The following is a 15,153-nucleotide window of genomic DNA, read 5'->3' on the forward strand; positions in this document are numbered from 1 at the left end:
AAGGGAGCTAACTGAATTTTTCTAACAAAAATACATGGTATAATGTAATATCACATTTTTTGTTATATCTATATCACTAAAAGAACCAATCAATTACATTTAGAAGCATAAAATTGTAATAAAGTATTCAAACTACATTTTCTTCCATATGATAAATGAAATGGATTTCAAAATCAGCACCAAAACTTCTACTTTGTCTTCAATAAAATGAAGTGCAGTCCTCATGCATTTCCTGAACTGAACAAGAGGTTTACATGCTCAGCAACCATTTGCATCAATGAACTGAGCAAGTTAAATCATATAATTATCCTTTAAATTCCACTCTCTAACTTTTCTTGTTCCAGTTTAACCACTCACCTATCACCAGCATTTCCTTACCATTAATACCTACACAGCTCTCTGGCTTGAGGTAAAATGATTTTAAGGTACATGGAACCATTAAGTTTGGAATAGCTTACTAATTTTGGAACCTTGGGATACATTTTAGTCAGCCAGAAGTGGTCATTTGGATCTCTATGGTCCAAAATGGTTCAGATACATCATATTAGTTAGTATTGCATACTGCAGTGAAGATTCTCTGCTGAAGTCATCGTCTAAGACAGCAACATAGCCTCAGAAGAAGACTCTGAGAAACAAATGTTGGGCTTTCAGAGGATGAATTCAGCATCAGTGGAGGATGTGAATTTGTAAATCTATTGTTTGCCTTGTCAGCTTCCAATTAAATGCATCTAAGGGACACAATATTGACGTTTCCTCCACCCCCAACTAAAATTAAGCAGTATTCTAAACAATGATAGAAAGACTGTCACAATGAGATTTCAAAACACGTGTCCTAAATTAATAGTTTGATAAAATAAATGCAAAACTATATTTGTTGTTGGAAGAGACAAAAATAATATAATGAGCTTACTAATTAGAAATTAGGTTAGGAGACCTGTCAAAATATCTCAACAGGAAGCCAGGGTCTGAAAGGGGATTATCGCTTCCATGTTCTGCAGAGAGCGATATTTATTTCTCTGATGAACTAATTGCTGCACCTCAAGCTCCTATGTGTTGTCCCCACACCCTCTCCCAGATTGGTGTGAAAATTTAATTGCCATCTTTTAAATGAGCCAAGTGTGACAAAGTGTCTGTCACTTCATATCCCACTCTCTCTGGTACATGGTCACTCGTTTAAAGAAACATCAGGGAGGATTAGATAGGCCGTGCTCAAGTCAAGGATCCAAACTGAATGAAGAGAAAGGTGAAGTCCAGAAAGTGGTAATTATCCTATACCAGTCTCACGCTAGACAATCAACACGACCTTCTGGGCAAAGGTAATGTTTTGAAATCTCCATCGAACGTAAAAGCTCAAATCCTACTCAATAGTAGGATTATATATGTTGCTATACTTATTTTTGGCAGCCAACAGTTCTCAGCAACCTCTAGGCCTCCCAGCCACAACTGTACTGCATATTTGAGTGCCCAGTGATTAGCAACTAGGCCTATTACAGGGGCTATTGAGACCCTGCCCTTGTACTGTCTTGATGACCTTTAATCACTTGTGCTTTCCAACTGTAACCAGGTGACTGTTGAATATCATTTTTTATTGTTAAAGTGCACTTATGCATTCACCTTGGTAATACTAAAATAGCTGCCACGGCCTTTAAGAGAAAACTGTGATGTAATTTTGCATGGGTGGAGTAGAACGAAGAGTTGCCATGTTCTAGAAAGGACGATATTCAAATGCTTTTCGCAGGTTTGGTGAGGAAAGATAAATAATATTTGATAATATCCATGTAAATTCATTTATAAATCCAGAATGTCAATAATTTGACATGTTTTACATCTGGATGCTTTAGATTAAATTGAGTAAATTGATCAGTGCTGGATAGCGTGTTTGCGAAGTTCCTTAATTGGCCTACTAGGTTAATCTGACTAGTAATTCAACTACAAGGCAATATATTGTAAATGTTTATCTGTCTTTCTTTATTGTTTCATGACCAAATGTGAATGTAAGAGTAATGTGAATGTGTTAATCTCTGTTCACGTAGTGAGTATGAGCAGACCTCATTTCCAGGTCTGGCCTACATGTGTGTGGAAATTAAGCACGTGTGTGCCAAATGTGAGTATACCTCTCAGTTGAGATGAGATGTATTTATTCATATTTTTGATGTTGTGTATAAGGTACAGGGCTGGTGGGATTCTAACATTGTTTGTCTTTTTTTAGAATTGCCACTACCGTATTGGTCTTGTGTACTTTGTTTTAGTTATCTTCATACTGCATTCGTTACAAGGGCGTGGTCTGAAGCTAAGCTGAGTTTGTAGTGGCAGGAAATGTTTTTTTGTCATTTTTATAGTGATACCCTCTTTCTACAATAAAACATCTAAAACAGATAAAGGAATTTAAGACCCTTAAAAGTATTTGTTGTCCTGCATATGTATTTTTCCCCAGGCTACAAAACAACTAATACTAACTTCACTGACGATCAAAACCACTTATAAACTGTTGAAATAGTTATTAATAATTAAATATATTAAAGTTTTTTAAAGAATTTTTATGTATTTCAAATACATTAACGCAGTAAATCTTACGTCTGAAGTACAAGAAAGAAAATACTTTGTTTTTGTTTACCTTTTCGAAGAAGGTTTAAACGAATGGAGTCAGAGTTGAGGGGCCAGTGTATATTGCTCCTCGGTTTGGTGGAGAAAGGAACCACCAGTGGAGTACCCAAGCATGAGGCAGGAGATAAAACATGTCCTGACCTCTTGCAGTGTCAGTGCTTTGTTCTACACTGGATAAGCTGTTATGAATGTACTGAACATAGCTGCCAGCTCTCTTCCGAAGGGAAATACGATTTTGGCCAAATAACGAATACAGCTGTAGGTCAGTTTCACTATGCAAACAAAAACATACCGGCTCCTTTCCATCCATTGCTTCCAACCAAAGCTTTCTGTTTGCTTCTGATTGAGCCTGCAGCGTAACGATGCCATGTCTAGAGAAGAAAGAACAATACATAAGGAAAATCAAAATTACTTAAAATATTCTGGAGGAGCTTCACGCATTGTACTGAATGTGCACTATTCACAATATATCTAATATTATTAGCTTTAGAAATGACTGAAATGGAAGCTTTCTTTTCTATACATTAAAGATATGTCACCAACCAAAAAACATTCTAAGTTGCATCAGCACAAGGATTTTTAATTCCAAGGGGAAGACATTAATATTCATGACCGTTCCCTTGCTCTGCCTTTGATGTTGTTATACAAATAAACCTGAGTCAATTTACCACTTCCACTACTATCATTCAACTCCATAACTTCAATTCTGCAGACCATGTTAGAGCATGCTTACTAATCAGAACATGGCAAACCGCTGATAGGGTTAATCATTTCAAATCTACAATTGCCTCTTCCAAAAGTTAAGCTCGTTTATTGAACTTGGGGGGGAATAATTCCTGACGCTTCATCCACATTGAGCAACCTCCTCAGCAAAATTTTTGTTGCGTTCTCCACTTGCATCTCAGAAACCAAACACAAGGAGTGTATAAGCTTATTTTCCTCCAAAGATCAAATGTACCATTCCACTCAGTTCTTCTCCTTTTCGGTCAACCTTAAGCTCCAAATTCCTATTGTAACTTTCCCCCCTTTACTGTTTCTGACCAGTAAACATCTCTTTCCCACTGTCAGGTAAGTGAAGCAAATTCTGTATTTGTGAGTCCCTGAACACGAAATTAAAGCAGAGAGAGAAAAAAACTCCTAAGGTAACATTTCTAGAAAAGATGAGCATTTTTTTTTAGTAATTTTAGCATTATAGAGACACAGAGGATTACAGATATTGAAATCTGGAGCAAAAATGAGCTGCTAAAGGAACTCAGCGGTCAGGTGGCATCTGAGGGAAACGGAAGACGGTGAGCTGCACAAATTCATTATAAGCCGCCCACCATGTGGGAAGATGCATTCAAAAGATATTTAACAACTTTGAGCTCCTTGGTTACAACAAGTTTGTGAAATGATCTAATGGGAGTAATTAAAATAATGAAGGCTTGGTTAATATGAGGATGTAAAATAAGAGAAATAGCCACAAAAAAAAATCAGAAGAGATTCAGGAAAGGGGAAATGATTGTTACAAAGAGAGAATGCAATAACAGAACTGGCAGGGATCACTTTAGAATTTAAGAATAGGTTAGTTGGAGTGAAGGCAGAGAGATAAAAGAATATCAGAACACAATGATCTCATGGGTTTGGAATTTTTGCTCTCACAGAAGATGAATACCAACACTGGTTGAGTGGACTGGCTGGTTTCCAGAATGCAATTCATACTCTTATGGCAATTTATATCCACTGACTTCAAGGAAACAGTTTAACAGTATAGAGTATATTTAGCTCACCGTTCTACCACTTCAATATCAAAACAGAAACGCTTGTCAATTGAGTCAGTCTTCCGTCGAATGCAAAACTTCAGTTTGAAAATTTCTGAAGCTGTGACAAGTCCATTCTAATTTAAAGGAAGATCAATAAGTCAGACATTCTCATGATAAATGCAACACAATTTTAACCAAATCATTCTTGATTGTATAAAGCTACATCAGTACTTCACATCTTAACGATTTTTTTTACAAATTTTACAAATCCTATAATCCTGCTTTTGTTGAAAATATTTAATATAAACACTTGTTACATCAAAAGTAAAAGTAGAACTGAACAAATTAAGCAAAAACAAAACTACTTTTTCTTGTCTTTATATAGTTTTGTTAACATATTCAAAGCATTTTATTGGATCATCGTCAAAAATGACACCACGCCATAACAGGAGATATTATGATGGGTGATCAATATGTTTCGTCTTAAGGAAAAAAGTAGAAAGGTGGAGAGGTTTAGTGAAGGAATTCTAGGGTGATTTTGGCCTTTAACATGCAGGCTTAGAAGATCATTTCATGGTCAAAAAGAATGCAAAGGTTCTGCACAATGTGTTTCAGGCCTTAGATGTTAGCCAGAGATGGATAGAGTAACTAGAAAGTAGACTCCTATTGGGAAATTTCATCCCAGTATGTAATCAGCAACATTTCTACTCTTCTATCAAAGGAAGGACTAATAACAGCATAGCAATCAAAAAGTAGTCATTAGATGCATCCTTGAATCTATGTTGGCATAGAAGGCAAACACAGATACTGTGATCAATGAAAGATGATGAGCTAAGAGGAAATACTTAAGGGATTATTAAACTTTTGAATGATATTGTAGTGCAGAAACTTGATTGGAGTTACTGAAATACCGTGTTATAAAATAGATAAACATTACTTCTATAATGCAGAAAAAGTCAACTTTGAGTTGCTTATGCCAAATAAAATGAGTTTACCAATTTTCCTCCTGACTTTGGTTCGCATAAGGTCATTGAGAATGCTTTAGTTGCTTTGTCATATGTACAGTAGTGTTTTATCCAGGCAAAGCCAAGGGGGCCTGAAAAGGAAAAACATGCTGTCAAATGGGTAGAATGGAGTAATACACTCGGTGGCTACTTCATTCGGTATCTCGGCTACCTAATACTGTGCCACTGACTGCATGTTTGTGGTCTTCTGCTGCCCATCTATGAAGTTTAACGTGTTGTGCATTCAGTGATACTCTTTTGCACACCACTGTTCTAATGCATGCTCATTTGATATACGATCACCTTCCTGCCAGCTCAAACCAGTCTGGTCATTCTACTCTGACCTCTCTCATTAACAAGGCATTTTCACCCACAGAACTGGATTTTTTTGTTTGCACCATTCTCTGAAACTCTAGAGACTGTTATGCATGAAACTTACAGGAGGTGAACAGTTTCTGAGATGCCCAAACAACCCAATTTAGCACCAACAGTGATTCCATGGTCAAAGTCACTTAGATCAAGTTTCTTCCCCGTTCTGATGTTTGATCTGAACAACAACTGAACCTCTTGACCGTGTCTGCATGCTTTTATGCACTGAGTTGTTACACTGACTGGCTGATTATATATTTGCATTAACGAGCAGGTGTACAGGTGTACATAATAATACAGCCACTGAGCGTACAGATAGCAGTATAACCACATCAAGTTAATTATTAATGAAATTCATTATCACAATTTTTATTATTTCAAAAGCAGAAATACTGAACCACAAATATAATTTTTTAAGATGTCTCTTCTCCACAGCATTAGCCCATGGTGTTCAAGATCTTAAAGCAATGGACAGAATTTTGTTCTAATTTAGTGGTAAAACCAAGATAGGGCCTCAAATCTACCATTACTCTTCCAGGTTCATGGTATATTTATACTATATAATAACAAATTTCACTCCACATTGTTTCTTCTCTTATAGAGAACTTAAAAAGTCATCTCCAGCCAAATTCTGAACATTTCTACTCTATTGCAAGGATCTGTCTAAAAAGCTGATACTAAATAGAACTGCAACTCTTAATATTAACAAGTCACCTGGTCTCAATATACAAACAAGAGAAAATCTGCAGATGCTGGAAATCCGAGTAACAGTAAATGTTCAGAAACATGGACTGATTTTTTTTTCCATAGACGCTGCCTGGTCTGCTGAGTTCCTCCAGCATTTTGTGTGTGTTGCTTGGTCTCAATATGATGTGTTCTAGTGATGTGATATTCCACACACCTCAACTACATAGATACTGTTCAATTCAACATTTCCACATTCTCATTACCCGGTGGTGAAAGATGTCACTTCTCAATTCCTCAACTTCGTGACTACATAATAGTGATAACCTTCCTTTCTGTCTTCACTGCAAGATAAAATACTCTCTGGGCCTAGCAGCCATGAGTCAAGCGTGGAGGTTTGGGGTTGGGTATGTAAGTAATTAAAGTAACCGAGAAGTATGTGATGGAATGGGGATTGCCTTATGGAAAGTTTGGACCTGCACTGAGGCCACAGAGGAAAACTGGAACAGGGCAAAAGGTCTTCTCAGCTGTTCAAGAGTAAGAGGTGCTTGGAGCCTAGATGGGTAGGAAGCTGTAGGAGAGGAAGACATCTGAAATGGATGGAGGTGGTGTGGGAGCTTGTGCCTGTAAATATCAAAGGATTAAAACCAGCACTTAGAAGTTTCAGTCCAGCACTGTATTGTGGCACATAGTTCTCCCAGGAGAGTCCTACAGTGACTTTCCCTGGGACAACCTGCTCTTAGAACGTCAGGGTAACATAGTGGTTAGAATAACAGTTTACAGAGCCAGCGTCCCAGGTTCAATACTGTCGCTGTCTATAAGGAGTTTTCTCAAAACCACATCGATTTCTTCCAGCTGTTGTGGTTTCTTTGCATGTTCCAAAATGTAAAGCTATGTCAGATACACAAGAATAAGCCATGCTGTAAGTGCCTAGTCACACACACAAAACACTGGAGGAACTCAGCAAGCCAGGCAGCATCTATGGGAAGGCATAAACAATCAACATTTCAGACCAGGATCCTTCATCTTCAGCATTTTGTGTGTGTTGCTCAGGATTTCCAGCAGAATTTCTTGTGTTTCATCAAGTCCCTAGTCAAACTCCTGGAGGGAAATGGGAAGAAAATTACTAACTACTAGAATGTTTCTAAGGAACACCAAGTTCAACTGCAGCGTTGCGTAAAAGAAGTGTTATGCAATTGAATTTTTTGGGTAAAAGAAAGAAATCCGAAAGGACTTTGTAAGACACACATTTTTTACAGAAGGCATTTGGTTATGTTGATAATTGACATGATGTTTACTGTGTTTCATATACTTACGCTTCTCCTGTACATAGAGATAACCCTCCATTGTCCACTGTCCGGGTGGTTTGTAATCCTGGGGGGCTGACTTCATCCTCTGCATCAGTCTTTCCACTTCCTGCCTGGTACTTTCAAAATTATTTCGCGTCTTGAATTGAAATTAAATAAGACAAGTTTGATAATTGTAATATTTGTGTGGGAATAAAAAGGCACAACTCTGAAAATAACAGTGAAGTCAAATTGCCCATTGTTATTCAAGCACAACTTCTAAAAAGCACGAATACATGGAAACACACAAGCCTATTATCCAAAATACAAGTGTGGATAAAGCATCCAGCCATCTGCCTCCTTCTTCAAGCTTACTGTATTTCTCAAAGTTTCAGCAAAGTTGTCAGAGACAAAACATGGATTAACCAACCACCAAGGACTCTTGTCACATTTCCCTGAAGCTGCTACTAGGTTCTAAAGCCAGAACACACCTTTCTGACTAGAAGAGATCTTTGCAAGAGTGGGAACCATTGAACAGTGCAAGTCTCATTGCATCTGAGTTTCACTTGGGCCAATAAAAAGCAGTTAGGTTTAAGCGTGGTGGCATTGTTGGAGAGGGACAGAACTAGAGTGGGGAGCTAAGGCTTTGGCAAGATCAGATGGATGCTAGGTTGAGGTTTCTGTCAAGTTTCTTTCATTCTTTCTTCATTATTGGATAGGTGGAGCACAAGAATGGATCTCAAGGCAGTTGTGTGCTCTGCTTGAGCGATGTGTGAAATCTAAAAGACCACTACTGTTCCTGATGGATACGTCTGGGTGCAGTTCCTTACAGACCATGTTAGGGAACGGGAGCTGGATGATCTTCTGCTCATTCGGGAGAATGAGGTGCTGATAGATAGGAGCTACAGGGAGGTAGGCACTCTTAACAGGAGCTAGGTAGCTAGGTGAATATCAGGAGAGGAAAGGGGAATAGACAGATAATGCAGAGCACCCCTGTGGCTGTTTCCCTCAGTAACAAGTAGACCACTCTGAATACTGTTCTAGGGAATAACCCACCAGGGCAAAGCCATGGTGACCAGGTCCCTGGCGCTGCATTTGGCTCTTTGGTTCAGAAGGGAAGGGGGGGAGAAGAGGAGTGTAGTGGTAATAGTGGATTCAATAGCTCATAGAACAGACAGGAGACGTTTTTGGAAGTCCAGTGTGGTTGGTACTTTGATTAACCTGGATTCTCTAACTTTTTCCATCAAGATCCCACGGCTCTTTTTATTAAATTCCATTAAATCGCTCATCCTTTTGATGACTGACCTCTGTCAGCAACACAACTTCTTTTCCATCCTGTGTTTAGTTACTAAATCATTTTTGGAATTGATTTGCCACATCTGGAACGAGAAGTAATATCCTTTGGCTCCTTAAAATATTTCCTGCTTGCCTTCCGAGTCTAACGATCAGTTCTCATCCCTTCACTTCTTTCCATTCTGAGCTTCACAACTGCCACCGTATTCCCACATCGTCCTTTATTGCTGGAGTTGTTTGGGGGAAGCCTGGGATTTTGTTTCATGTGGAATCCTCGCATTCACTTCGACAACTCGACATTGACTTCACTACCATAAGGGAAGGGATGGCTGCTGGATGTTTCAAAAAGCACAGGGAGAGAGGTAACAGAGGTGGAGGAGTCAATGATAGTATCACAATTGCAGAAAGGAAGGATGTTGTGGAGGGACTGTCTACTGAGTCAGCGTGGGAGGAAGTCAGAAACAGGGAGTAATCACTTAAATGGGAGTACGCTGTAGACATCCTCCAATCCCCACAACAACAGAGACACTGAAGAGCAAACTGGCAGATTTTGGAAAGGTGCAAAGTTACAGGGTTGTTGCCACGGACTACTTCAACTTCCCTAATATTGACGGACACCTGCTTAGTGCAAGAGGTTTAAATGGGGCAGGATTTGTTAGGTGTGTCCAGTGAGGATTCTTGATAAAATATGTGGACAGGCCTTCCAGAGGACAGGCCCGACTGGATCTAGTACCAGTTAATGAACCTGTTTAGGTGACAGATCTTGTATGGGTGAGCATTTCATAGACAGTGATCAGAACTCCCCGATCTTTAGCATAGCCTTGGACAGGGATAGAACCAAATGGCTTTGGTAAAGTATGTAATTGGGGGAGGATGAATCATGATGTTATTAGCCACAAATTCATGAGAGTAAATTGGGAACAGATGTACTCAGGGAAATATACAACAGAAATTTGAAGGTTGCTTAAGGAGCACTAACATGGGGTTCTGGACGGGTTTGGTCCTTTAAGGCAGGAAAAGGATAGTAAGATAACCATGGCTGATAAGAGAAGTAAAGCATCTGGTCAAGAGTAATAAGAACATATGTTTAAGGTTTGGGAAGCAAGAATTAGACAGGAAGGTGCTTAAAAATGGACTTAGGAGAGGTAAAAGTGACATGCGAATACCTTGAGGAGTAGGGTAAAGGAATTGGGGCTCTACATGTGTGAAGAACAGCAGGCTGACTAGAGGGAGGGTAAGGGCATTCAGGGAAAAAGAGGAAATGCAGCTAGACACTGAAGAGGTAGGGAAGGTCCTTAATGAATACTTTGCTTCAGTATTCTCCAGTGAGAAGTACCTTAACAAATGATAGGACAGTGCAGAACAGGCTGGGTCATGTCGAGGTTAAGAAAGAGGATGTGCTGGAACTTTAGAAAAACATTAGGGTATATAATTCCCTGGGGCCAGATGGGATTATACCCCAGGTTACAACAGGAAGCAAAGGAATAGATTGCTGCACCTTTGGCGATGATCTTGCTTCCAACACTGCCCACAGGAGTAGTGCCAGAAGATTGGAGGGTAGCAAAAGTTACCCCTTTGTTCAAGAAAAATAATAGGGATAATCCTGAGAATTATTGATCAGTGGTGGGCAAACTATTGGGCAGCATTCTTAGAGACAGGACTTACAAGGATTTGGAGAAGCAAAATCTGATGAGAGCTAGTCAGCATGCCTTTGTGAGGAGCAGGTTGGGCCTCACGAGCCTGACTGGATTCTCTGAGGAAGTGCCAAAACAAATTGATGAAGGTAGAATGGTGGATGGGGTGTGTATTGGTTTAAGTTCAAAGATTCTCAAAACAGGTTCCCAAAGGCTCATTCAGAAAGTCAGAAGGCACGCACTAGGGAAACTTGGCTGCAAAGATTCAGAACTGGCTTGTTCACAGAAGGCAGAGGGCGGTTGTAAGAAGGAGCCTCTTCTGCTTGGAGTTTGGTGACCAGTGGTGTCCAGCAGGGACCTGTCCTGGGCTCCCTGCTCTTCGTGAGTTTTATAAGTGACTTGGATAAGGAAGTGGAAAAGAGGGTTAGTAAGTTTACAGATGACATGAAGATTGGTGGTGTTATGGATAGTGCAGAGTGTTGTCGTAGATTACAACAGGACATTAAGAGGATGCAGAATTGGGCTGAGAAGTGGCAGATGGAGTTCAACATGGAAAAGTGTGACTGATACATTTTGGACGTTTAAACTTGATGGCGGAATAGAAGGTTAATGGCAGTATTCTTAACAGTGTGGAGGAACAAAGAGATCTTGTCGTCCACATCCAGAGATCCCTCAAAGTTGCTGTGCAAGTTGATAGGGTGGTTTAGAGTGTATGGAATGCTGGTCTTCATTAGTCAGGAGATTAATTCAAGAACTGTGAGGTAATGCTGCAGCTCTACAGAATTCTGGCTGCACTACACTTGGAATATCATGTTAAGTCTGGTCAGCTCATTATAAGAAAGATATTTACCAAAGTGCTGCCTGGATCAGAGATCGTATCTTATGAGGAAAAGTTGAGCGAACTAGGGTTTTCCTCGTTGGATGAAAGGGGATGAGAGGTGACTTGACTGAGATATTCAGTGTGCATGATAACTGGCTTTACTGCACAGGGACACAAGTTACTTTGATGCTTTGGCAAGGGTCAGTGTTATTCCGCTGTGTTTGATGTACATTATGTCATCCATGATACAATGTTCTGTTGTCCCTTGAGGTTGCTCATACACAAAAAGCCAACCAAAATAAAATCTTGACTAGATTCCAGATCAATTTGCACAGTTTGTTGTCTTTTGCACATTGGGTGTTTGTCCACCCTTTTGAGTGCAGTTTCTCAATGATTTTATTATGTTTCTTGGATTTACCAAGTACGCCCACAGGAAAATGAATCTCAGGGTTATGGTGACATATATATACTTTGATAATAAATTTACTTCGAACTTGGGGGACGTCATGTGATGACGTAGGATCGAGACGTGGGAATCCGGCTCTCCCGTAAAAAATCAGTAAATTAATGTTTAAGTGAAGAAAAGTTAGTAAATACTTTCTAAAAGTTACTTATAAACTACTCAGGATTGTTCCAAAATATGTCTCATAAGCAGAAGCAGAAGAAAACTACTGCCTTGAAGACGGCACAAGTTGGAAAAGAATTGGGGCCCGGCGCCATGAAAGAGCCGCGGGCTCAAGTGCATTTTACCTCCAGCGATACAGAACACGAAGCTGCGGCAACATCAACCGTCTCCAAAGAAAAAGAGCAACAAGAATTGCGCATGTGTGAAGGAAGGGGCATGCGCAAACACGAGCAACCTGAACTACAAATCCCAGCTACGATTGGAACTGGAAGTGAAAGCGAATCTGAGGCAGATTCAGATTCTCTGGATAAATCAGACGAAGATGAAGGTAAAAGTTTTTCTGGAGATATAGGAAAAACTTTGGTGCAAATAATGCATGAATTAAAAGCATTAAAAATAATTTTAAAAGATATTAAAAATATGAAGATTATGTTTGACAAAATGATGAAAAACAGGACAAAATGGATAAGAAAATTAAAGACTTGGAAGAAACAATGGGAGACATCGTTGAAAGAATGAATAAAATGGAAGACAATATTTCTGCCTGGACATCAGAAGGAAAACAGTTGTTGGAACAAGTAGATGTACTTGAAAATTTTAGCAGACAAAATAATATTAAGATTGTTGGACTTAAAGAAGATATAGAGGGAGAGGATCCAACCGGAAAATTTGGAAATGGAAGAAGGAACTCAGTTAACTGAAATTGAAAGGGCTCACAGAGCCTTAAGACCAAGACCTCAAGTTGATCAAAACCCACGATCAATCTTGATAAGATGCTTAAGATATCAAGATAAAGAAAAGATCCTGAAGGCGGCTGCCCAGCGTGCCAGAAAGAGAAACGGGCCATTGATGATAGAAGGGAAAATAGTTCTTTTCTATCCTGATATAAGTTATGACCTTTTGAAGAGAAAGAAGGAATTTAACCCAGCGAAAAAAGTTTTATGGGAAAAGGGTTATAAATTTATAATGCGTCACCCGGCAACCCTGATAATTTTTTTGGATGACGGAAATAAAAGATTTTTTACTGATTATCGGGATTCGGAAGAGTTTGCACAAAAACTTCCAAATATTCGCTAACCACAGCCAAAGATTTAAAAGTGAAACGGATTAAAGATGAAGACAGGGACACTGAATAGAATTGATGGACATTTAAGGACAAAAGAATATTTAAACATATTCTTAATTATATGATACAGGGGGAGAAAGGTAAAAATTTGAGAAATATTAATTGAGAGTAGTGACTTTTTTTTCTTCTTGTATATATACTTTTTTATGTTACGGGGGAGCTGGGGGAACTTCGGATCGATTGCTACAGGATTCACGTGGATAATCATGGCGATTGCCGTGACCTATACAACGAAGGGGAGTAATGTGTTTTTTTTTATCCACAACATTAGTAGGGGGGTATTTTGTTACTTTTTTCTTTATAATCTATTTTTCTTCTATCTTTCTTTCTTTGCCTGGACGATCGGTGGGGAGACACATAGCAACATGGAGAATTTTTAAAAGATTCCCCAAGGTACTACGAAAGTTGAAAGATTAGGTATTATTATAGATTGGAGTAATCCTATTAAAAATAATGACTAATTTACTGAATTTTTTAAGTTTTAATGTTAATGGGCTTAATGGACTGGTGAAAAGAAAAAGAATTTTAACATACATTAAGAAAAAGAAAATAGATATAGCTTTTTTTTACAAGAAACACACTTAACAGAGATAGAACATCAGAAATTAAAAAGAGATTGGGTCGGAAAGGTTATTGCAGCTTCATTTAATTCAAAGGCGAGGGGAGTTGCAATTTTGGTTAATAAAACTTTACCAATTAAAATACAAAATGTATTAATTGATTCAGCGGGGAGATATGTAATTATTCATTGTCAAATTTTTTCAGAACTATGGACTGTTATGAATATTTAAGCACCAAATGAAAATGATGTAAAATTTATATAAGAGACCTTTTTGAATTTGGCTGACGCACATGACAGAATATTAATAGGTGGAGATTTTAACTTTTGTCTAGACCCAGTTTTAGATAGATCAAGCTTAATGGCACTATTTCCCCATTTGTTTCATTTTAGCAAGGTTTTTGTAAAAGAAGAGGTCTTACATTTTGCAAGTTGTACTGCAGCTGCTGTTTGTATGGCGCAAATTCCTGTGCAAGCTCATAACCTTCATGGTAGAATGTGAATAATCCTTGAAGGAATGCCAACAGCTGGAAAAGAGTAAGCAGATTTTTATATTACAAACAATTAAAAACAACTTGTTCAGTAATTGTCATTCTGGCGATATGCCCCACCTTGAAAACTATTAGCAAACTAAATCCCAGAATTCAATTGTGGGGTCACTGAATTAATATTACACCAAACAGTTCTTTTTAATATCTACAGACAAAAACAATTCCAGAAAACTTATATTTCAAAGCAATTTACAATTTTCCAGACTAAGTCAGGGGATGCTATAAACATTGATTTGACGATTATTTCCACAGTTATGCAGGATAATTAAGCAGATGGTGGAATTGTCACTGAATTGTCTATTTTGAAAGGCCAAATGTCAGTTTCAGACTCCTCTTCATACTTGCCCAAGGGCATAACCCTATCACTGAGCGCCGGGTTATTGCCTCCCAAGCAGTCACTGACATGATTTTCTTGGGAGATCTTCTTTCCAAGTCCTCATAGTGCCTTAGGCCACATGGCCTTCTTATACCACCTCTCCTTGAACCAAAAGCAGGATTGTCCTCAGACATAATGTTTTAGGCTTCTGCTGCTCAACATAATGTATTTCTTCCAACCTTAAATGTAGTTTTTCTCCCTTTGTCTATTCACTACTCACTTACAAATACCACACCTCTGACACCTTCCACCACTTGACAAGTTCCAGTTCCCTGTTCTGAACTGGCTCACAACTGCCATGGCTGCCCAATCTCTCTGTGTGTCCAAGCCACACCAGGGTGGCCTGAATATCCTTCACATCTTCCTTAGACAGAGATTCAACCAGTTCCCTTCCACTCCACTCTCCTTCGCTATTTAAAAACTCCTCTTTAAACACTACTCATATTCTCCAAGACAATAGTGTGTCTATGGAGAAAGAGC

The 15,153-nt window shown here is 38.8% G+C and overlaps 1 protein-coding gene across 2 annotated transcripts in view; it reads right to left on the minus strand.

The window, feature by feature from the left end:
• Nucleotides 1-15,153, minus strand: part of arhgap42a (Rho GTPase activating protein 42a) — a 286,674-nt gene that overhangs the window by 51,836 nt on the left and 219,685 nt on the right. For both annotated transcript variants that reach the window (XM_073043280.1, XM_073043281.1), the window contains exons 7-11: nucleotides 14,169-14,273; nucleotides 7,720-7,849; nucleotides 5,342-5,442; nucleotides 4,374-4,480; nucleotides 2,897-2,975 (exon numbers count right to left, since the gene is read on the minus strand). In XM_073043280.1, coding sequence (XP_072899381.1) covers nucleotides 2,897-2,975; nucleotides 4,374-4,480; nucleotides 5,342-5,442; nucleotides 7,720-7,849; nucleotides 14,169-14,273 — 522 coding nt within the window. The remainder of the gene's footprint in view (nucleotides 1-2,896; nucleotides 2,976-4,373; nucleotides 4,481-5,341; nucleotides 5,443-7,719; nucleotides 7,850-14,168; nucleotides 14,274-15,153) is intronic.

This window comes from Hemitrygon akajei, chromosome 4 (assembly GCF_048418815.1).
Source record: "Hemitrygon akajei chromosome 4, sHemAka1.3, whole genome shotgun sequence".
Taxonomy (NCBI): domain Eukaryota; kingdom Metazoa; phylum Chordata; class Chondrichthyes; order Myliobatiformes; family Dasyatidae; genus Hemitrygon; species Hemitrygon akajei.